Source organism: Trachypithecus francoisi, unplaced genomic scaffold, assembly GCF_009764315.1.
Source record: "Trachypithecus francoisi isolate TF-2019V2 unplaced genomic scaffold, Tfra_2.0 Lachesis_group5, whole genome shotgun sequence".
NCBI lineage: Eukaryota > Metazoa > Chordata > Mammalia > Primates > Cercopithecidae > Trachypithecus > Trachypithecus francoisi.
Window position 1 is genome coordinate 138510444 of NW_022681470.1, and position 23526 is coordinate 138533969.

At 53.6% G+C, this 23526-nt stretch overlaps 2 protein-coding genes across 4 annotated transcripts; both read right to left on the bottom strand.

Moving 5' to 3' along the window:
• Positions 1-980: 980 nt before the first annotated feature.
• On the bottom strand, positions 981-23164 carry SWSAP1 (SWIM-type zinc finger 7 associated protein 1). The gene is made up of 4 exons (XM_033195968.1): positions 22906-23164; positions 22661-22663; positions 2214-2473; positions 981-1632 (listed from the first exon to the last, which is right to left on the bottom strand). The coding sequence occupies exons 1-4, from the start codon at positions 22955-22957 to the stop codon at positions 1129-1131; spliced, it is 819 nt and encodes a 272-aa protein (XP_033051859.1). The 5' UTR covers positions 22958-23164; the 3' UTR covers positions 981-1128.
• On the bottom strand, positions 12676-23496 carry PLPPR2 (phospholipid phosphatase related 2). 3 transcript variants are annotated; one of them, XM_033195955.1, is made up of 10 exons: positions 23315-23496; positions 21943-22117; positions 21179-21258; positions 18587-18700; positions 18349-18484; positions 16816-17087; positions 15664-15840; positions 14537-14659; positions 14160-14211; positions 12676-14026 (listed from the first exon to the last, which is right to left on the bottom strand). In XM_033195955.1, the coding sequence occupies exons 3-10, from the start codon at positions 21242-21244 to the stop codon at positions 13683-13685; spliced, it is 1284 nt and encodes a 427-aa protein (XP_033051846.1). In that variant the 5' UTR covers positions 21245-21258; positions 21943-22117; positions 23315-23496; the 3' UTR covers positions 12676-13682. The 3 variants fall into 3 exon arrangements, with proteins under 3 accessions (XP_033051846.1, XP_033051847.1, XP_033051845.1); XM_033195956.1 differs by having other exon boundaries at positions 14553-14659; positions 18587-18775; XM_033195954.1 differs by having other exon boundaries at positions 18587-18775.
• Positions 23497-23526: the final 30 nt, after the last annotated feature.

Below are 23526 nucleotides of genomic sequence, written 5' to 3' on the forward strand. Positions count from 1 at the left end.
CTCAATGGGAGTTTTGGTTTAACTACAGACAGGGTCTGTTACATAGGCTGGAGCCCAGTACCTCAAACATGGTTCACTGCAGCCTTGACCTCCTGGGCTTAGGTGATCCTCCTGCCTCAGCTTTTCGAGTAGCTGGGACTACTGGTGTGCACCACCAAGCCTGGCTGATTTTTTTTTTTTTTTTTAAGACGGAGTCTCATCTCCATCACCCAGGCTGGAGTGCAGTGGCTCGATCTCAGCTCACTGCAACCTCTGCCTCCTGGGTTCAAGCAATTCTCCTGTCTCAGGCTCCCGAGTAGCTGGGATTATAGGTGCCAGCCACCACGCCTGGCTAAATTTTGTATTTTTAGTAGAGATGGGGTTTCACTATGTTGGCCGGGCTGGTCTCGAACTCCTGACCTCAGGTGATCCACCTGTCTCAGCCCCTGAAAACACACACACCTGCCAGGACATGTGTGCAAGAATGTTCACAGCAGTAAATAAGGCAATCTGATGAAGAAATCAGGGTATAGTCACCCATGGAATTATATGCAATATGGAAAAACGAATGAACTAAAAAAATGTAGCTGAATCTTAGTAACAACGTTGAGTGCAAAAAGGAAGTCTCAGAAGATTATGTTTATCATGAAATTTTTTTTTTTTTTTTGAGATGGAGTCTCACTTTGTCGCCCAGGCTGGAGTGTAATGGCACAATCTCAGCTCACTGCAACCTCCACCTCCTGGGTTCAAGCTATTCTCCTGCCTAAGCCTCCCGAGTAGCTAGGATTACAGGCACCTGCCACCACACCCAGCTATTTTTTTTTTTTGTATTTTTAGTTGATACAGGGTTTCATCATGTTGGGCAGGCTGGTCTTCAACTCCTGACCTCTGGTGACCTGCCTGCCTCAGCCTCCCAAAGTGCTGGGATTACAGGCATGACCCACCACGCCTGGCCTGAAGCTCTTTTTATAAAGTTTAAAGCAACAAAACTAAACAATATATTGATTGGGTACAATATATACAAGATAATGCGATACTTTTAAAAGAGAAAAAGCACTTTACATTGTTTAGGTCTTTGGATGTGCATATGTCCCTGAGGTAAGTAGCCATGGGCAACTGAAGCAGAGAGAGGTGGTCACACACCAAAGCTCACGGCTGGCCTCCAGAGCTTGAACCCTTGCCTGAGCTGGGGTCACCAGCCTGGGTGGGCCATGGAGCAATCATCATTTCTCCATCTGATCGGAAAGTCACCCACCATTCTGTTCTGGGGCCCAGCCCGCCTGGCTCCAGGCAGGCTCGGAGGCCGTGCTCTCCTGGACCTGGTGCATCTGGCTGCAGCCAGCACTGGGCAGGAAAATACCGCTGGAGCAGTGCCAGGAGCAGGACGTCCCCACTATCTGCCTCCTCCTGGGTCTGGAGGGCCACCATGAGCCCACAGTCCCGGCCAGGCCCAAGCCGGTGGCTGAAGTGGGCAGCTGTGTCTAGAAGTAAGGCAATGAGGTAGGCAGCTTCCTGGGGCTCTGGGTCTTCCGCTAGGTACTCTTCTAGGCCGTCGAGCAGCAGAAGGGAGGGGGCTGGCCCCGGGGCTTCATGGGCAGAGCACAGGAGCCGGAAAAGCTCTCGGGTTGAGGGTGGGTACTGGAAGCGGATCTTCTAGAAGGAGAAACAGAAGGAAAGGGCCGGATTCAGCACAAGTAGCCAGACTCCTCGCAAGAGTAACCCTGCCTCCTTGCATACTTTCCTTGGTTCCAGGATGGACCAGCTCAGAGTGGTTAAATATTCTTGTATTCGTCCCTTTTTCCAGCACTCATCACTGCCGAGTATTAGTTGAGGGCAAGCCATTTTTGCTTGTTTTTGGCCAAATCTCTAGGGCAATTTTTCCACGGAAAACCCTCCCCCAGCATTCTCGGTCTGACCTCATCCTTGACACCAACAGGAGCCAACTCTGGTCCTGAATGGACCCAACCTTGGCCCCGCCCCTTGATGGGCCTGACTTCACCCTCTGGGCACCGCCTCTTGCTAACACCGCCCATCATTGGATGGGCTCTCACTTCAATCTTAACTAAGCTCCGCCTGGTGCCACCCCTCACTGCGCCTGCCTGACTTCGCCCCAACGTGGCTGCCCTGGCCCGCCCTTCCACCGTCCCCTCCATTGGCCTGTCTAACTGTCACTCAATAGTCCCGGATCTACTCCACCATTGGCTAGAACGCCTCCGCTCCCACCGCACAGTTACCTGGAGTCGCATTGGATCTCGAGTCGTTCCGGTCCCGCGGGGCAGGCTTTGTAGAGGCCTCCGTGTCAGGAAGAGGACTGGGCCTTGGCCCTCCCCCGCCGCCTCTAGGGCCGCAGCAAATAGCAGCGTTGTTTTTCCAGATCCTGGTGCGCCGAGCAGCAGCAAAGGCGGTCCGGCGACAGGCGTGTTCTCCTCCCCGGACCAGGCCGCGCCGTCCCTGGTCAGCACCCGCCTCAGCGTCTCCGCCATTCGCCGCGTAGCTCTGTCCAATTGGCGGCTCCTTCTCAGTCTTAGTCCCGCCCAAGCCGAGGCGGCTTCGGTACAGTTCACTTAGTTTCTCTATTGGTCTAGGAATCTGTCCATCAAAACTCGATTCCTCTGGTGAATGGGCAAAGGGTTAGAACCTATGCGGAGGAAAGGGTGCATTCGAGGGAAATAGGGAAATGAGGCCCTTCCTTGAGGGAGGCTGCTGGGGGAACCAGCATGAATACTGTTATTGGCAGCTAATGAGACAAATATAAGGATTAAGAGTTGGAGGAGTAGACCAGAATGAGTGACATATTCTTTAAAGTCTCCTAGCCTCAGTTTGCCCTCCTGTAAAATGGGGCTTATGATATCTCAGAGGAGTATTGTGATCGGCATGTATTTGTGTGTGGTTTTGCTGATGTCATCAAATGACAACTGAGAATTGAAGAGGGGGATGAGCTGTGTGCTTGTCTTTTTGTGCACCTGAGTATGGGCAGGAGTGTGTGTCTGGGGACACAGGCTCAGGGACACTCGTGTGCAAAACATCAACAGCCATCCCCGAAAGTCTGTGAGATGAAGGCTCTCAACTTCCTCACTGGCTAAGGGGTTCTGTGGGGCCTTCCTTGTGGTACAGGGGGAAGGCAGGACCGCAGGACAAAGAAGGGAGCAGGAGAGACAAAGAGACAGGAGCTGAAACACTGAAGGAGAGATACAGCAGGGACATTGTTTGTCTTGTTCACTTCTGTTCTCCAGTACCCAGAATAGCACCTAGCACATTTGTAGGTTCTCAAATACAGGCTCGGTAAGACAATGAAGGAAGGGAGGTGGGATTGATGAGAAACAGGGAGAAAGGGAGGAACAAAGTGAATGATCGTGATCCCTGGCTGGATCTTCTCACCCAGACTTCGTCCCAGAGCTGCCACTCACGCCTGTGTTGCCCTGGCAACCTTGTCTCCTGGTAACTCCAAAGTGGTGCCGTTGCCTGGAGACCCAGGGGCAGGGAGAAAGTGAGATTTCCTGGGCTTTCTCTCTCCCTCTGGGACCAGAAAACAGCTCCACGACATCCCCCAACACACCCACTCACAGAGCTGGGCACCCTCACACCCCTCTACACACACACACACAAACACACACACACCACAGCATCTCTGAATATATTCTATTTTCAGAATCTCCATCATCCACATGCTCCAACCTTGCCCTATCCTGACACAAAGCATCCCATACAAACTCTGTCCCACATTCATCCCCCACACCCTTTCTCTTGCAAAACACATAACTATGACATTGCCACTACACACGCAGACACACACAGTGAAGCACACCGATACACTGCGCTGTCAAACATCCCACCTTAGTCCCCATCCCCCAGCAGATACACAACCCATGATTCACCTCACATTTCAGCACTCCAGATGCACAAACAGGCCTGGTATGGTGGCTCATGTCTGTAGTCCCAGTGCTTTGGGAGGCCAAGGCAGGAGGATTGCTTGAGGCCAAGAGTTCAAGACCAGCCTGGGCAATGTAGTGAGACCCCATCTCTACAAAATACTTAAAAACTAGCCAGCCGCTAATTTTTAATTTCACCAGGTGCGGTGGCTCATGCCTGTAATCCCAGCACTTTGGGAGGCTTAGGTGGGCAGATCATGAGGTCAGGATATCAAGACCATCCTGGCTTACACAGTGAAACCCCATCTCTACTAAAAATAGAAAAAAAATTAGCCAGGCATGGTGGTGGCACCTGTAGTCCCAGCTACTTGGGAGGTTGAGGCAGAAGAATGGCATGAACCCGGGAGGCAGAGTTTGCAGTGAGCCGAGATCGTGCCACTGCACTCCAGCCTGGGCGACAGAGCAAGACTCTGTCTCAAAAAAAAAAAAAAAAAAAATTTTAGCCAGGTGTGGTGGCGTGCACCTGTAGTCCTAGCTACTCGGGAGTCTGAGGCAGGAGGATTGCTTGAGCCCAGGGAAGTCAAAGCTGCAGTGAGCAGTGATTGTGCCACTGCACTCCAGCCTGGGTAACAGAGCAACACCCCATCTCAACAAAAACAAAACAAAACAAAAATACACAAATAGTCAGTAGTAACACCCACATCACAGAGTCCAGTTACATACATGGGAGCATGCTGAATGCAGCCTCACCACAAGTCCTTTGTACTTGATGATCTTGTGTGTGTAGCAGTCAGCTTCCAGATATCCTTCTGGCTTTTTTTTTTTTTTTTTCTTTTTTGAGATGGAGTTTTGCTCTTGTTGCCCAGGCTGGAGTGCAATGGCATGATCTTGGCTCATTGCAACCTCCGTCTTCCAGGTTCATGTGATTCTTCTGCCTCAGCCTCCCAAGTAGCTGGGATTACAGGCATGCACCACCACGCACAGCTGATTTTGTATTTTTAGTAGAGACAGGGTTTCTCCATGTTGGTCAGGCTGGTCTCGAACTTCTGACCTCAGGTGATCTGCCAGCCTGGGCCTCCCAAAGTGCTGGGATTACAGGTGTGAGCCACTGTGCCCAGCCGACTTTTTTTTCCCTGCACTCTTTTTAGGTCTTTGGTCAAAATATCATCTACTCAGAGACTCAGAGAGGCTTTCCTGGACTGCCTGCCCCAAATTACACACATTTCACTCTTTAACTGATTATTTGTTTTTGTAGCTATTGTTGTTGTGTTGGTTTGTTTTTTCGAGATGGAGCCTTGCTCTGTCACCCAGGTTGGAGTGCAATGGCGTGATCTCATCTCACTGCAATCTCCACCTCCTGGGTTCAAGCAATTCTCCTGCCTCAGCCTCCTGAGCAGCTGGGATTACAGGTGCATGCCACGACCCCCGGCTAGTTTTGGTATTTTTAGTAGAAATGGGATTTCTCCATGTTGGCAAGGCTGATCTCGAACGTCTGACCTCCCAAAGTGCTAGAATTAACAGGCGTGAGCCACCGTGCCCAGCCAGCTGTCTTTATTTCTCTCTAAATAACGTTCACTTCTAATGTTATCCGTTTATCTGATGGCATCTCTCCCCACTAGCTCCATGAGGATAGGGTGTTTATTTTTGGTCACTCCTAGCTCCTCAGTTTCTAGTATGGCACCTGGTACACACTAGGTGCTCATGAATGTCGGCCGACTTGAGAATATTCAGCAGAGATGCAGACATTTGGCAAATCTCTCATGCACACAGTCCTTCTTTCACTTATCAGAATTTTGTCTTCATATATATATTTTTTTCTAGAGGGAGTCTCACTCTGTCACCCAGGCTGGAGTGCAGTGGTGCGATCTTGGCTCACTGCAGCCTCCACCTCCCAGGTTCCAGCAGTTGTCCTGCTTCAGCCTTCCAGCTAGCTTGGATTACAGGTACACGCCACTATGCCCGCTAATTTTTTTTTTTTTTTTTTTTGTATTTCTTTTAGTAGAGACGGGGTGTCACTATGTTGGCCAGGCTAGTCTCAAACTCCTGATCTCAGGTGATCCACCTGTCTTGGCCTCCCAGAGTGCTAGGATTACAGGCGTGAGCCACTGTGCCCAGCCTGTCTTCACATCTTGACAGAAGAAGATTTACCATAGAGGAGAATCATGGAGGAATGTACCTGTCTGCAGGTAGGGTTGGACCCGGGGCTACAGGGTAGGAACTAGGTGACTTGGGGTCACTCTGTGCCTATCCTTAGTTTACTGGCATCCTCAAGCAATAAGTTCATTCATTTAGCAAACATTTATTGAGCATGTACTATGCATCGGGGCCTATTCTAGTAAGTGTAGACCCCACAGTGAACAGACAACAGACCAATCTCTGTCCTGGTGGAGCTGACATTCAAGTGAGGGAGACCTATAAAGACCCACTAAGCATCATGAGGAACTTAAACACTGTGTGAGCACATGACAAGCATTTGCACAAAGGGGCATTTGCACAAAAAGACTTTTGCACAAGGGGCTGGGCGCGGTGACTCACCCCTGTAATCCCAGCACTTTGGGAGGCTGAGGCGGGCAGATCACCTGATGTCGGGAGTTTGAGACCAGCCTGACCAACATGGTGAAACCCCATCTCTACTAAAAATACAAAAACTAGCTGGGCGTGGTGGCGGGCGCCTGTAATCACAGCTACTCAGGAGGCTGAGGCAGGAGAATCGCTTGAACCCAGCAGGCGGAGGTTGCAGTGAGCTGAGATCGCACCATTGCACTCCAGCCTGGGTGACAGAGCAAGACTCCATCTCGAAAAAAGAAAAGAAAAGAAAAGAAATTTGCACAACGAAGGGAATTTAGAAGGAAGGCCAGTTGTTTTTTCAATTTTGAATAGGGTGGTTGGATCAGGCTGGGAGGTGACGTTTGAGAAAAGGCCTGAGAGAGGTCAGGGAGTGAATTGTGCAAATATGCAGTGGAAGAACATTCCAGGTGGAGAAAGTTTTTTTTTTTTTTTTGAGACGGAGTCTCGCTCTGTCACCCAGGCTGGAGTGCAGTGGCCAGATCTCGGCTCACTGCAAGCTCCGCCTCCCGGGTTCACACCATTCTCCTGCCTCAGCCTCCCGAGTAGCTGGGACTATAGGCGCCGCCAACTCGCCTGGCTAGTTTTTTGTATTTTTAGTAGAGACGGGGTTTCACCGTGTTAGCCAGGATGGTCTCGATCTCCTGACCTTGTGATCCGCCCGTCTCGGCCTCCCAAAGTGCTGGGATTACAGGCTTGAGCCACCGCGCCCGGCCCCAGGTGGAGAAAGTTTAAGGGCCCTGAGGCATTGGCAGAAAGTTGGCTTTTAGTCGAGTCATGAGGAGACAGGAGAGGGCTCTCTGACTGGGATAGTCGTGCTGTGACATTCTAAATCAGAGCTCTGTTTTGGTCAACTTGAGATTGAGATGCTGTGAGACCCACAGGGACATGTTGAGAAGGCTTTTGCTTTTTGTTGCTGTTGTTTATTTTTTATTTTTATGTTTGTATTTTTTGAGACCGTGTCTCGCTCTGTCACCCAGGCTGGAGTACAATGGTACGATCTCAGCTCACTGCAACCTCTGCCTCCCAGGTTCAAGTGATTCTCCAGCCTCAGCCTCCTGAGTAACGGATTACAGGCGCACGCTGCCACTCCTGGCTAATTTTTGTATTTTTAGTAGAGACGGGGTTTCACCATGTTGGCCAATCTGGTCTTGAACTCCTGACCTCAGGTGATCTGCCGCCTCAGCCTCCCTAAGTGCTGGAATTACAGGCGTGAGCCACCGCTCCTGGCCTAAACACTTTATTTTTTCAAGATGGGGGTCTTGCTACATTGCCTAGGCTGATCTCAAACTCCTGGGTTCAAGCAATCTTCCTACCTAGACACCTCCTGTAGTGTTGGGATTACAGGTGTGAGCCACTGCACCCAGCCAAGAAGCCTTTCGTTTTTTTTTTGAGATGGAGTTTTGCTTTTGTTGTCCAAGCTGGAGTGCAATGGCATGATCTCAGCTCACTGCAACCTCTGCCTCCTGGGTTCAAGCGATTCTCCTGCCTCAGCCTCCTGAGTAGCTGGGATTACAGGCGCATGCCACCACACCCGACTAATTTTTTGTATCTTTAGTAGTAACAGTGTTTCACCATGTTAGCCAGGCTGGTCTCAAACCCCTGACCTCAAGTGATCCGCCCGGCTCGGCCTCCCAAAGTGCTGGGTTTATAGGGGTGAGCCACGACGCCCAGCCAATCCCAAACAGGTACAAGCCAGCCTGTGTTCTCTACCTAAGATCATCTATCCCAGTATGGGAGTTGGTGCAAGGCCAGGGCTGCTGTTACCACCCTCCTGAATGGGACCTGATTCTTCCCCCACTTTTACCATTCTTGGCCGGCACTCCAGGGCAGCATCACGGACAGGGCCTGCTGGTTTGGGTGGTGGCGCTGTCCGTTGTGCTGAAGCTTTGCTTTCTTCCTGGCCCCAGTGGAGACAGCTGTGCATCAGGAGAGACCACGGGTCTCAGGTGTATAAGCTCTGGAAACAGGAGCCTTGGTCAGTCAATCAGGGGGCCTCATGATGCAGTCTTTCCTCTGCCATCAGCTCTCATCTTATCCCCCAGTGGCCCACGATAAGCTCCACCATCTCCCAAACTTCCCCACCATCTCCCCAACCTCCTCTTCTGTCTCCTCTTCGCTCACCCTTTGCCAATTGCTACACAGGCCACTTTGCTGTTTCCTGAACACAGAAGGCACATACCCGCCTCAAGCCTTTCACACTTGCTCTGCAGAGACCTCCTTTGCCTGGAGGTCTCCCCACCCCATGTTTGCATGGCTCCCTTCCTCCTAGTGTCGTCTCAGAGAGAACTTCCTTGATCACTTTTTTTTTTAAATTGCAAACCATAGCCCAGGCATGGCGGCTCACACCTGTGATCCCAGCATTTTGGGAGGCCGAAGTGGGAGGATCACTTGAGCCCAGAAGTTCAAGACCAGCCTGGGGAACATAGCGAGACATTGTCTCTACTAAAAATTTTAAAAACTAGCAGGCATGGTGTTGTGTGCCTGTAGTCCCAGCTGCTTGGGGGGATCACTGGATCACTGGATCCCAGAAGGTTAAGGCTGTAGTGTGAGCTAGGATCGTGCCACTACACTCCACCCGTCGCTCAGCCTGAGCAACAAACAGAGCAAGACCCTCCCTATCCCTTAAAAAAAAATTGCAAACCATGTCCCTATCCCACAGTTGTCACATCGCCTTCCTTAGCTTGAGTGCTCTCCTTTTCACATATCAATATCTAAGATATCAGAGATCCCTTAGCTAAATCCATGATCCTGGAGTTGGAAATTCAGGATTTTTCAGATTTTAAAAAAGTAATAGGCTGTAAATATTATGTGTTTCATACCCCCAGTGGGACCAGGACTAACATCCTCAAATCACTTTATCTTCAGCAAAACACAAGAATATTCACATCAAGTGAAATAAATAAACGCTGTACATAATCTCAGGTCAGTTCAGGTTAGGTTTTGCCATAAATGAGTTATGAAAGGATTTTGGTTTTCAGACTTCTTTTTCTTTTTTGAAATGGAGTCTCACTGTGTCACCCAGGCTGGAGTGCAGTGGTGCAATCTTGGCTCACTGCAACCTCCGCCTCCCAGGTTCAAGTGATTCTCCTGCCTCAGCCTCCCAAGTAGCTGGGATTACAGACGTGTGTCACCACACCCAGCTAATTTTTGTATTTTTAGTAGAGACAGGGTTTCACCATGTTGGCCAGGCTGATCTTGAACTCCCGACCTCAGGTGATCCACTCGCCTCAGCCTCCCAAAGTGCTGGGATTACAGATGTGAGCAACTGCGCCTGACCGGGTTTTCAGACTTCTGTAAAAATTTGGAATTGTGAATCTGTACTTAGCTCATTTATTTTTATATTTATTAACTTGCGTATTTATTTATTTTGAGACATGGTCTCGCTCTGTCACCCAGGCTACAGTGCAGTGGCATGATCACGGCTCACCACAGTCTCGACTTCCTGGGCTCAAGTGACTCCCACCTCAGCCTCCCGCATAGCTGGGACTATAGATATGTGCCACCATGCCCAACTAATTTTAAAATATATATATATTTTTGTACAGACGGGGGTCTCACTATGTTGCCCAGGTCGTTCTCCAACTCCTAAGCTCAAGCAATCCTCCAGCCTTGGCCTCCCAAAGCATTGGGATCACAGGTGTAGAGACCAGGCCCCATTTACCTTGTTTTTTTTTTTTTTTTTTTTTTTGAGGCGGAGTCTCGCTCTGTCGCCCGGACTGGAGTGCAGTGGCCGGATCTCAGCTCACTGCAAGCTCCACCTCCCGGGTTTTTACGCCATTCTCCTGCCTCAGCCTCCCGAGTAGCTGGGACTACAGGCGCCCGCCACCTCGCCCGGCTAGTTTTTGTATTTTTTAGTAGAGACGGGGTTTCACTGTGTTAGCCAGGATGGTCTCGATCTCCTGACCTCGTGATCCGCCCGTCTCGGCCTCCCAAAGTGCTGGGATTTACCTTGTTTATTGTCTTACATATTAGAATACTCTCATCTGTGACAGCAGAGGTTTGTGTCTGTTCTGTTCACTGCTGTAACCTCCAATCCCCCCAACCCCCACCCTATGCCTAACTAAACAACACTTATGCTTCGGTCTGAAAGTTTGTACCCTGTCCCCCGGTTCATATGTTGAAATCCTAACCCACAGTGATAGGAGGTGGGGGGCCTTTTTTCTTTCTTTTTTTTTTTTTTTTTTCTGAGACGAGTCTCGCTCTGTCGCCCAGGCTGGAGTGCAGTGGCCGGATCTCAGCTCACTGCAAGCTCCACCTCCTGGGTTCACGCCATTCTCCTGCCTCAGCCTCTCGAGTAACTGGGACTACAGGCGCCTGCCACCTCGTCCAGCTGTTTTTTTGTATTTTTTAGTAGAGACGGGGTTTCACCGTGTTAGCCAGGATGGTCTCGATCTCCTGACCTCGTGATCCTCCTGTCTCGGCCTCCCAAAGTGCTGGGATTACAGGCATGAGACACCACGCCCGGCCAGTGGGGGGCCTTTTAAAGGTGATTAGGTCATGAGGGTGGAGTCCTCATGAATGGGATTAGTGCTCTTATAAAAGAGGCCCCAGAGAGCTTCTCCACCTTCTGCCATGTGAGACTAGAGTGTGTCCATGAGGAAGCAGGCCCTCACCGGCCACCGAATCTGCTGGGGCCTTGATCTTGGACTTCCCAGCCTCCAGAACTCTGAGCAATAAACTTCTGTTAGGCCTAGGGTGGTAGCTTATGCCTGTAATCCCAGCACTTTGGGAGGTTGAGGTGGGTGAACCACTTGAGCCCAGGAGTTCAAGATCAGCTGGGGCAACATGGCACAACCGCATCTCTATTAAAAAAAATAGGCCAGGTGTGGTGGCTCATGCCTATAATCCCAGCACTTTGGAAGGCCAAGGTGGGTGGATCACAAGGTCAGGAGTTCGAGACCAGCCTGGCCAATATGGTCAAACCCCATAAAGTATTTGTCTACCAAAAATACAAAAATTAGCCAGGTGTGGTGGCAGGCGCCGGTAATCCCAGCTACTAGGGAGGCGGAGGCACAAGAATCGCTTGAACTCAGGAGGCGGGGGTTGTGTGAACCGAGATCGTACCACTGTACTCCAGCCTGGCGACAGAGCAAAACTCCATCTCAAAACACAAGAAACACAAACACACAAAATAAAAATAAGGCCGGGCACAGTGGCTCACACCTGTAATCCCAACACTTTGGGAGGCCAAGGCAGGCGGATCACAAGGTGAGGAGATCGAGACCATCCTGGCTAACACTGTGAAACCCCATCTCTACTAAAAATACAAAAAATTAGCCAGGTGTGGTGGTGTGCACCTGTAGTCCCAGCTACTCAGGAGGCTGAGTGAGGCAGGAGAATCACTTGAACCCGGGAGGTGGAGGTTGCAGTGAGCCGAGGTTGCGTCACTGCACTCCAGCCTGGGCAACAGAGCGAGATTCCATCTCAAAATAAATAATAAATAAGAAACATATTTTTCAATAATTAGATAAATTTAATAGTAGTAGAGACATTTATTTTTAAATAATTTAATAAATAAGCCATCCTGTCCCCGGTATTTTGTTATGGCAGCTGGAACAGACTAAGACCATCTGGCACACAGTAGGGGTTCTACAGTGTTTGCTGAATGAATGAATGAATTAATGAGAGAAGGGAAACAGACTCCCTTTTCCTGGTTCCTGGGTGACTCTAGGTCCCAAATGCCCTATCTGAAGACCCTCAGAGCCCCGATTGCAGGAGGGGTCCTGTGGCTCCCTCTCCCTGACTTTTTGAACATCACCAGTATCTGCTGAGTTCTCAGAGGGGTTGGGTCTTGGGGTAATCTCATACTCCGCACCCCTGCTCTCATCCATGCAGCCAGGTGTTCGGCTTGGAGGTTCTTAGTGCCCCTCAGCATCCCCCATCCCTCTCAGGACCCCCAGGGTATCCTCACCCCATTCCTTGTGCCCTCTGTGCCCTGGTCTGAGACACACAGGGCATGTATGGCTCCTGATGTGGGTTTGTGTGCCTTGGTGGCTTGAGCGACTGTTTGCCTTTGACAGATGAAGAAACAAGGGCACAGAGAGGTGAATGAACTTTCCTGAGGCCACAGAGCCCAGAATGCTGAGCCAGGATTTCAGCCCAAGTCTCAAGCCCCATGAAACCGCACTGCCTCTCCACAATCGTCCTTAGATACACTGCAGCAGTACACCCACACCCAGCTCCACAGACATCCATAGACCCACAATGAAAGTCCTCCGCACCCCCCCACCACCCGGGGGAGGAAGGCAGGTGGCCAAACTTCTGTTACAAACAGGTCTTTATTAAAGATGAGAAGCCAGGTCTTTATTAAAGATGAGGAGGGGGCAGGAAAGGGGGGCAGTGCCTCCTCTACCCACTGCCTTTGCCTGCCGGGGGTGAGGGAGCCCCTCTGCTCCACCCATGCTCCCCATGATGGCACATCTGTATGAGGCTGAGGCATGGGGGGCAGTGTGAAGAACAGGGGCAGGTTCCAAGAAAAAAGAAAAAACCCTTCCCGCAGCCCTAATAAATAACAGAAGGGTTTGGGATGACCTGGGCACAGGCAAGGGGAGACACAGCACCCTGAACCCCAAAACCTCTGAAGTGGGGCAAGCCCTACTTAAGTAGGGGATTAGGAGGGAGTGGGTGAGAGATGGAGAGGCCGCACACAGGGAGGGACTAAGAGGAGAAGGGGTACCCCAAGGACCCTGCCATGGGGGAGCCTGCCCCCCACCCTACAGCTGGGCTCGCTGATTCTGAGAGAAGACTCAATGACAAACAATGACCTCATCTCCCTCCTCTCCTTTGCACATGCTTAGACACGGGCGGTCCCCCATTGACTGGAATCATGCCCACCCACTCTAGAAATTCTGGAAACCAAGGGCTCCTATTGGCTGTTCAGTCGCTCAACACTGGCTGGAGTTGCCCTCTTGCAGGAGGATTCTAAGAAGTGAGGGGAAGGCTCCCATTGGCTGGAGCCAACTCCTTTTGGTTAAAATTCTGAGAACCAGGGGTTCTCATTAGCCAGGCAATGGCCAATGGGGTCAAGCTCTGGCCCTTAAAAGGGCAATAGTAGGGGCAAGGGCCCACCTTCCATTTGTGCCCATCTGGATATCTCAGAGGGCCAGAGAGGCAGGTGTCTCCCAAATGTCGTTCCAGCCATCTTCTAATGTCTGGGTCTGGCTGGCTTGGGGGGCAGGGGACTTTGGCACTCACGTGGCACACGCACACACACGCGTGGCAGGGAAGAAGTGGGGAGTGGGCAGATTCTGGGTGGGTGGTCGGGCCTCACAGCAGGTGGTCACGGCTGGCAAACAGGTAAGGGCTAAAGTTGTCCCGGTGGAAGGGGGAGGGATAGAGTCCACTCAGGGTGTACAGGTCCCGCAGCAGGGGTGTGGGCAGCAGCAGCTTCCGGCCACGTCCACCACCCCCGCCTGGCCCCCCAGGTCCAGGGGAGGAAGGCGAGGGGCCCTGGCTGGGGGTGGGCGCTGGCAGGGGTAGGGGCAGGGGCAAGGGCGTCGGCTCAGACCTCAATCGAGGGCGGGGCACACGGGGCGATGAACACATGGCTGGGGCCCTGGAGGACACACAGCTGGGGATCAGGTGGCCACGGCGGGCGCAGTTCTGCGACTCTGGTGGTCAGAAGCCAGATATCAGGGGATCAGAAAACTTGGGAGGCAGCATAAAAACCTAGGTGAGACCTCTGGGGCAGTAGCTGCCCACCTGGAAGTCCCCCTGTTTAGCCCCCACTCCCCCAACACTCACTGGATGGGGTGAGCCGTGCCGGTGTCGAATGCGGCCTGCAGACCTCGGGTTCCTGAGACAAAGAGACAGAGGGAAGGGGCTAGTGGCCCCCTGGGCCCTACCGGCCACAGCCACAAGGAGCTCATCAGGTGAAGAACCCCATGGAAAAGACAACCACAGTTCTCATGATTAACCGTGTCCCCTTGGGAAGAAGACGGGGGTGCTCCCTTTCATTCTTTGGGGCTGTCCCCCCAGGACCTGTGTCCACAGAGATGGGTGATCCCTCCACTTCCCCATGGTTCTGAGACCCCCACCTCTTGCCTGACTTCCTTCCTGCCTCCTTGGCCCCCTCCACCCACCACCCTCTCCAGCCGGGAGTAGCCCCCGGCCCCCCTTACCTGGGCCACACTTAACTTTTCGAGGGGGCTGTCCACGGTGGGGGCTTGGCCCAGGTCCTCCCAGGGAGAGAGCCTTCGGCCAGAGGGTGGCCGGCTCTGAAAGTTGTGCACAACGCAGGTGACCTGGAACAGAGGGAGAGGACAGTGTTGAGGCCGGGGGTCAGTCACATAGGAGCTATGTAAATACCATCCCCATTTTCCAATAAGGAAACTGAGGCTCAGGTTTTCAAAAACAGCTAATGCATAGTATGTGCTAGGCACTGTTGGTTCCATTTTACTGTGAGGTAGGTGCAATTATTATTTATCCCACAGAGCCTGGACTAGGGTAAAGCAGGTAAGACCAAGTTGTACAGGGGCAGGGTTTAATTTTTTTTTTTTTGAGACAGAGTCAAACTCTGTCACCCAGGCTGGAGTGCAGTGGTGTGATCTCAGCTCACTGCAAACTCCACCTCCTGGGTTCAAGCGACTCTCCTGCCTCAGCCTTCCGAGTAGCTGGGACTACAGGTGTGCACCACCATTGCCAGCTATTTTTTGAGGCAGATTTTCATTCTTTCACCCAGGCTGGAGTGAAGTGGCACGATCTCGGCTCACTGCCACCTCCGTCCCCTGGGTTCAAGCAATTCTTCTGCTTCAGCCTCCCGAGTAGCTGGGACTACAGGCTTGCACCACTACGCCTGGCTAATTTTTGTATTTTTAGTAGAGACGGGGTTTCGCCATGTTGACCAGGCTGGTCTCGAACTCTTGGCCTCAAGTGATCCACCCACCTCAGCTTCCCAAAGTGCTGGGATTACAGGCGTGAGCCACTGCACCCAGTCTTGATTCGTCTTTATTTAGAATTTTTATATTCTGTACATTATGATAGTTTTGTATTAACTTTGATTTTTAAAAATGTTTTGTTAAAATGATTACTAAGTGTTTGGGCACCCTCTTAAAATTTGCATTCAAGGCCTCGCCTCACCCTGATCCTGGTATCTCATTTCACAGATGAGAATATCCAGGAAGGGTCAGGTTAAGGGACTGGCCCAAGGTCACACAGTCCACACCCTTCTCCATCATGTGGTCCTGCTTCTTGGGTCAGAGAGCTGATGGGAAGGTTCCATGCTGGGAAGGTTGAGGAGGGGACTCACCAAAAAGGTGGCGATGGCCGCCCCTGTCAGGAAGCCAGCCAGCACGTCGGACCAGTGGTTTCGGTACTCAGCCACGCGGACCACGCCCACCAGGAAGGCCGGACACAGCAGGGCCAGGCAGAGCGAGGGTTTGACCAGGCGGGAGCCCTTCACGCGGAACACGAGAGTCACGTACATCTGCGGGGAGTCAGACTGGTCAGGGGACAAGTGGAGGCAAGTCGCTGAACCCAAGTGGACGCTCCTTTCTGAGCTAGAATGCATGGCCAGAGCGTTGGGGCTGGAGGGTGTGGCCAGGGGTTCCAGTGATGGAGTCATGGACTCCCCAGTGGGCTTTTCCAGGGAGCGTGACTAAAACGGCAAAGGGGGGTGGGGGTCAGGGATTGAGGTCTTGGAGTCTCATGGGCACCACCTGCAGGGCTAGGTGTGGCCAGAGCTCCCAAGAGCAGAGGACAAGGTCTGGGGCCCAGATGTCCCTGGTCCGGAGTCGCAGATGAGGACAAACACTTGCTGGGTTAGGGCGTGGCCACAGAACCAGAGGGTAGAGTCAGGGCTAAGGGGGCAGGTCCAGGAGCTGTAGGAGGTGGAGCCCCTGACCCCCAGGGGACTACTGACAGAGTGGGAGCATAAACCCGGATGCCAGAAAAAAAGAGTTGAAGCAACAGGGTATGTGAGCAGGAAAAAGCAGAGGACAGTTAGAAATCCCGGAGCAGTTAAGAGCAAAGAGTGTGGCCAGGGCTACAACGGGAGAGAACAAGGTCCCAAGGAGAGGGGCAAGGGCTCCAGGAGGCCATCCCATCTACCCAGTCTCCCAGCTAATATCTAGCGCCTGTAGCATCCTGGGGGCCTGGCTAGGCTCTAGGGGTTCCGAGTCTTGCACATCAGGGATAGTGTCCTGATCCCATAGGGTGGAGCCAATAGCTTCTCTCGCTTTACTGGCTCAGGAGGCGTGGCCAGAGAGCAAGGGCCGGAGGCAATGGACAGCGATAGGCTCTGGCTGGGGGCGTGGCTAGGATCTGGGAGGAGGAACTAGAGTTTCCAACAGGCCGCGGCGTGGAGCGAGAGCTTCCAACAGCACCAGGGGCGTGGAAGAGCAGAGGATCCAGCTGTCCAGCCCGCACACCCATTTCCAACCCCGAAGCTCCTGAGGCTCACCGCCGTGTAAGTGACTGCGTAGGCGCAGAGGGCCGCGTCCTTGCAGGGGAAGGCGCGGCGCGCGGCGGCCACGAGGCTAGGGCTGCCAGCGCAGGCACCCTGGTCAGTGACAAAGCGGTCGGGACCTGGCCGATCCGGAGAAGGTGGCAGGCAGCCCAGGGCCGTGTAGTTGGGGCGGCACACGGACAGGAAGTGTGGCGTGGGATTGCCGGTCACCACCTGCCCCGCGTTGGCGAAGATGGTTGTGGTGAAGAGGCCGAAGGAGTAGACCCCTAGGGGTGGGATAGTGAAAGGGGTTCATGCGCCAGGCCCAGATGCTCCCACTGGTTCCATTGGGCCTCTTAGTTCCCTTTTCCTGTGACGGTCATTAAAGCACACTTAGGACCCCGTAGTTGTGCCAACATCCCCCTTCCTTAGGGACCACCATGAAGACACTCTGAGACCTCCTGCCCCCAGAGACCCTCATTATCTGGCCCCTGTCTTTCTAGGATTACCACTATGTCAGGGGCGGGTCCTCCCTTGGAGCCCCATTATAGCTGGGCTTGGACCTCCCAGCCAACCCAACACCATTACGTCAGGATCCACCCCATGCCTAGGACGGCTAGGGAAAACCCTAATGGCATACCTGGGGCGCTTCCTGCCTGCCCTTAAACTGGCTACTACTGAGTTCATCACTCTCCTCCTGGGGCCACTAGTAAGTTAGAGCTGGGTCTCCCACCGTCTGCCCCTGGGACCACCATTATAGGTAAGCTCTGCCCCTCCCCCTTTCCCACAGCCACCACTTGAGGCTGGGACCCCATTTAAAGCACAGTCAGGGTCTCATCTCCCTACCCAGGGGCCCCAGGGTGTTTGTCCTGTGCCTGTGTCTCTCTTTTGTGCCTGAGACTCTCCTTGTGGCATTCTGGGACCCTCTTCCTACAGTTGCCATCATGGTTGGGTTAGGCCCCACCCATATCCCTAGAACCTCCATTACATCCGGCCTGAGCCTAAGTCCCTTGTTGCTTCCTAACATCCCCACCATGGTAATTCCAGGTCCTCTTCCTTCCCTGCTGGAATTCTCTTTTTTTTTTTTTTTTTAAAGAGGTGGGGTCTTGTTCAGTCTCCCAAGTAGCTGAGTCTCTGCCTCAGCCTCCCAAGTAGCTGAGACTACAGGTATGCACCACCATGCCCAGCTTTTCCCTGGAATTTTTTTTTTTTTTGAGACGGAGTTTCGCTCTTGTTGCCCAGGCTGGTGCAGTCTTGGCTCACTGCAACCTCTGCCTCCTGGGTTCAAGGATTACAGGCACCCGCCACCACGCCCAGCTAATTGTTTGTGTTTTTAGTAGAGACAGGGTTCCGCCATGTTGGTCAGGCTGGTCCTGAACTCCTGACCTCAGGTGATCGCCCACCTTGGCCTCCCAAAGTGCTGAGATTACAGACGTGAGCCACCGCTCCCGGCCTGGCATTATGATGACTGTCAGGCCCATGACTCTTTCCTTCTATACCCACCTCCCGACCATTACCATGGGACTGACCCCAGGCCATATCTCTCACCCAGGAAGCGGACCAGCCTCCGCAGCGGGGGGCTGAAACGACAGCAGCCCCCGGACACGATGGTGCTCTCCCCGCTGACTGGGACGGCTGAAGGTGGTGCGGGGAAAAAGGCACGCGCCAGCTCCCCCAGCAGGATCTGTGGGTAAGACCAAGGTGGAGTCTTCCTGGCCTTCCAGCCCATCCCCTCACCCACCCTCACCTGGCCCACCTGCCTCCTAGGAGGTCTTCACTGTCTCACCGTGAGGGTGGGCCCGGCAGTGACCAGTGCGTAGATGAGCGCAGGAGGCACTCGGCTGGCAGCCTCAGGCCCTGGGTAGGGCTTGGCGTAGGTACTGTCATAGCAGAAGAATCCCTGGGTGTGCACAGGGAAGGTGTCCGTGAACTCCAAGCGGTAAGCAAGCAGGATCACGATGCCCAGCAGCACCGACTGCCACCAAGCCAGGGCGGGGAGAGGTGGTGGAGAGAGAAGAGAGAGGGTCAGGGCTCCAGCTGAGGCCACAGAGGCAGAGATACAGAGATGGAGAGACATGGGTTAGAGACAGAAACTAGAAGATGGAGAGAGACAGAGACAAGGGGGAGAGAGACTGAGAGAAATGGGGAAAGGAGGTGAGAGAAGGGTCAGGGCTTAGGAGAAACAGAAGAAGGAGATAGAAACAGAGAGGCCATGTGCAGCGAGCAGCTCATGCCTGTAATTCCAGCATTTTGGGAGGCCGACGCAGGAGGATCGCTTGAGCTCAGGAGTTTGAGATCAGCCTGGGCAACATAGCATGACCTCATCTCTGCACAACTATAGTCCCAGCTACTTGGGAGGCTGAGGAAGGAAGACTGCGTCAGCCCAGAGGGTTAAGGCTGCAGTGAGCCATGATGGCATCACTGCACTCCAGCCTGGGTGACAGAGGGAGACCCTGTCTCAGAAAAAAGAAAGAAAGGAAAAGGGATGGCCGAAAGAAAGAAAAAAAGAAAATAAAGAAACAGTGGTTCATGCTTGTAATCCCAGCACTTTGGGAGGCTGAGGCAGGTGGATGACCTGAGATCACGAGTTTGAGACCAGCCTGGCCAACATGACAAAACCCTGTCTCTACTAAAAATACAACAATTAGCCAGGGTGGTGGTGGACACCTGTAATCCCAGCTACTCAGGAGGCTGGGGCAGGAGAATCACTTGAACCCGGGAGGCGGAGGTTGCAGTGAGCCAAGATCATGCCACTGCACTCCAGCCTGGGCAGCAGAGCAAGACTCCATCTCAAAAGAGAGAAAGAGAGAGAGAGAGAGAGAGAGAAGGAAGGAATGAAAAGAAAAAGAGAGAGAGAGAGGGAAACCAGGAAAGGAGGGGAGAAGAGGAGAAAAAAAGCAAGAGGAGAAAGAAGGGAGAGGAAAAGGGAAGGGAGTTGTAGAGAGAGTGAGAGAAGAGATGGGCATGGGGAGAGTGAGACTAGGGCCAAGGCTCAGATGAGAGACAGACAGACAGTGGGAGGTGGGGAGACCCTCCCACAAGGGAAGAAATCAGAGGAGTAGGGGTACCAGCAGCTACCACAGGTCTAACCCTCACTGTGGGCAGGGGGTCGTGCCAAGCTTTGCCCATGAATTAATACACTTTACCTTTAGAACAGCCCTAGGAGGCCGGACATGGTGGCTCACACCTGTAATCCCAGCACTTTGGTAGGCTGAGGCAGGAGGATTGCTTGAGGTCAGGAGTTCTAGACCATCCTGGCCAACATGTCGAAATCCCATCTCTACCAAAAAGTACAAAAATTAGCTGGGCATAGGCTGGGCGCGGTGGCTCACGCCTGTAATCCCAGCACTTTGGGAGGCTGAGGCGGCTGGATCACAAGGTCAGGAGTTCAAGATCAGCCTGGCCAATATGGTGAAACCCCATTTCTACTAAAACCTACAAAAATTAGCCAGGCGTGGTGGCATGCACCTGTGGGTCCAGCTACTCGGGATGCTGAGGCAGAAGAATGGCTTGAACCCAGGAGGTGGAGGCTGCAGTGAGCTGCGATCGCGCCACTGCACTCCAGCCTGGGCAACAGGCGAGACTCCATCTCAAAAAAAAAAAAAAAAAAAAAAATTAGCTGGGCATGATGGCACACTCCTGTAGTCTCAGCTACTCGGGAGGCTGAGGTAGAACTGCTTGAGCCCAGGAGGTGGAGGTTGCAGTAAGCCGAGATTATGCCACTGCACTCCAGCCTAGGTGACAGAGTGAGACTCTATCTGAAAAAAAAAAAAAAAAAAAAAGGGCCGGGCTCGGTGGCTCATGCCTATAATCCCAGCACTTTGGGAGGCCGAGGTGGGTGGATCACCTGAGGTCTGGAGTTCAAGACCAGCCTGACCCACACGGAGAAACCCCATCTCTACTAAAAATACAAAATTAGCTGGGCTTGGTGGCGCATGCCTATAATCCCAGCTACTTGGGAAGGCTGAGGCAGGAGAATTGCTTGAACCTGGGAGGTGGAGGTTGTGGTAAGCCGAGATCGCGCCCTTGCACTCCAGCCTGGACAACAAGAGCGAAACTCCATCTCAAAAAAAAAAAAAAAAAAAAAAAAGAACAGCCCTAGGAATTGGGACTCTGCTGATGCCCATTCTATGAATGAGGAAACTGAGGCTCAGGAGGGTACCTGTGGTGTCCAGCACCCTGCAGTGTGGATGGGGCAGAGAGGGATTGGACCCCGGGGAGTGGCACTTCTCAATCCAAGCTCATAACCACTTCTCAAGAGAAAGGGGACAGCAAGGGAAATCCCAGCGACGGAAAAGTGAGTACAGATAGGGAGACTGAGGTTGGACAGAGACAGAGGTAGGCACGCCCTCTCTGGGAGAGGTACGGGGGTCCTCACCTCCACGAAGACAAAGCAGGGGATGATGGAGAAACTCCTCTTCAGATGCGGTCTCCCTCCCGCCATGGTGAAGGCCAGGCCTGCAGAGGTGGGGAGGGAGTGGGAGTCCCAGGGGTGTGCCTAGGGGCAGTCTCAGGTCATCGGGACCCTGGCTTCATCCCTGAGTCCTTTGGCCACACCCCTGGCCCTGAAGACCTGGGCAAGCCCTGACTCTGCCCCTTGAGCCTTCTGGCCACGCCTCTCCAATCCAGGTCCCGCCCTGTTGGTCCTGACCCTACTGGGGACACCTGCCTCCCCTGATACCACTCCCCGATATTCTACAGGGGTCCCCTTCCTCTAACAGCCTACATGGGAGGCTCTGACCCAATGCCTTTTAGGAGGTGGGCCTTTAGAAGAGACTCCCCAGCCTCATGGGAACCCCTCCCCCATGGCACTTAGAAGGGTCCCCATTAGTTTTTAGGGGACCCCATCCTGTTTCCCGAGGGGCTCCCCATCCCTACCAGACCCTTCCCCTGAGTCTCTTCCTCCATGGCCTCCACAGGGGCCCCTCTCTCTGTCCCCATGGGCTGTGGTGTTCGTGTCTGGTTGGGCTGATAGCCAAGCCCTCCTTCTCTGCCAGCTGCCTCTCCCTCCTTCCCCCTCTTCCCAGCCGGTCTGCCTCCCAGTTCTCCTCTTCCCTCCCCCAAGGCTACCCCCAGTCCCCAGCGCTTCAGGGATCAACACGGTCACACCTGCTTACACCCATTCTCCCAGCCCCATCTCACCTGTGAAAGCGCCCTATGGCTTCCCCCAGGCTGCATCCACGCCCGAAGACTCACAGCCGCTACTGGTGGCCAGCAGGGCAGGGATGGTCACCCCCATTGTGCAGATGTGGAAACCGAGGCCCAGGCAGGCGAGGGTAGGCACTCTGGGTCCAGCACCCCAACCACGACGCTCATTCTGCAGTGTGATATGGGGTGATGGTCGCCAGAGGTCCTAGATACCCATAGTCACCCATGCTGTCACCCCTAGGAAGCACAACCCAGCTGCAGCCTCCATCCTGGCACCCCCCCCCCCACACACACACAAAACCATGGCATAGCGTTCACCCATCCCACAGTGAAGACCCAGCACCTGCCCACTTCCAGGCACTGTGCTGGGCGCCACTTTGCAGTGAACAAGAGGGGCCCCCTTGTTCAGACAGGTGTCCAACACACACGATACACGTCAGTGCATACTCACACACAGTGGGCTCACAGCCTGTCAGAGACACCCAGATACCACTCCCACCCAGGGCCAGAGAGGGACATATCAGGAGACCCTATACACATCACAGTCCCACACAAGCCCCCACGCCTCACTGTAGAGTCAGGGACCCACAGTCAGGCCTGCAACACACTTAAGAGTCACAGAAAAGAGTCACCGCACACAATGGGGGTCACAGAACCCATCACAGCGTCACACCCCCAATTACAAGGCACTCAGCGACAGCCACACACACACAGTCTCTTATTCACACCGACAGTCACAGGGGAGAGACACGGTGCCATCCACAACCACATGGCCACATCCATGGACCATGACACAGACTCACAACGCCACATGAGAAAGGCACAAGGCGCACGACCACAGCCACACACACATACACACCATCAGAATGAACACACAACAGCAGCCACACGATGACAGTCCTATGCACACAGCCACACGAACACACCAAGACAGTCACACACAGAGACAGCAGCCACACGGGGGGCCAATGGCAGCCACAGCACAGCCAGACACACACACACAAACCATCAGAGTGACACCCACAACGACAGCCGCACAATGACAGTGACACACACCCGCGGACCTCCCGAAGCCACACAATCCCAGTCATACAGCCACACGATGGCAGTTACACAACCACACACACACAATGACAACCATACACAATCACAGTTACCCACAGCCACCCTCACCACCAGTGCTGGGCTCCTCGGCCCGGGGTCCCCTCCCCCAGTCCCGTCCCCTCCCCCAGTCCCGTCCCCTCCCCTCCCCCACCCCTCCCCGCGCTGGACCCGGAGGGACCCGACCCTCAGGAATCGGGGACCGACACCGAGGGTGGGAAGCCCACGGGAGGGGATGAGGGGCGCCCCCAGCCCCTCCTCTCACCGCGTCGAGGCCACCGCCGCCTGAGCCCCCGCTCCGCCTAGACTGCCCCGGCGCGGCAGGATGGACAGACGGACTGCCGGCCAGGCTGGCAGACGCGGAGACCTAGACGCGGTCGGCCGGGCCGGGCCGCGCCGCGCAGACTCCGAGGTGGAGGGAGGGGCGGGGCCTCCGGGCGTCTCACTTGCATAGCCTCCGTAGGGCGGGGCCTCATT

Bases quoted from the DNA above. Each gene is read 5' to 3' on its own strand.
- PLPPR2 (XM_033195954.1), bottom strand. From the start codon at position 21,244: ATGGCGGGAGGGAGACCGCATCTGAAGAGGAGTTTCTCCATCATCCCC. The intron at 18,776-21,178 runs GTGAGGACCCCC...GCTTGGTGGCAG, and splicing joins CCTGCTTTGTCTTCGTGGAG to TCGGTGCTGCTGGGCATCGT. The intron at 14,027-14,159 runs GTGAGTGTTGGG...TCTGACCACCAG, and splicing joins GGCACGGCTCACCCCATCCA to AGTCGCAGAACTGCGCCCGC.
- SWSAP1 (XM_033195968.1), bottom strand. From the start codon at position 22,957: ATGGTTTGTGTGTGTGTGTCTGGCTGTGCTGTGGCTGCCATTGGCCCC. The intron at 1,633-2,213 runs GTAACTGTGCGG...TTCTCCTTCTAG, and splicing joins GAGATCCAATGCGACTCCAG to AAGATCCGCTTCCAGTACCC.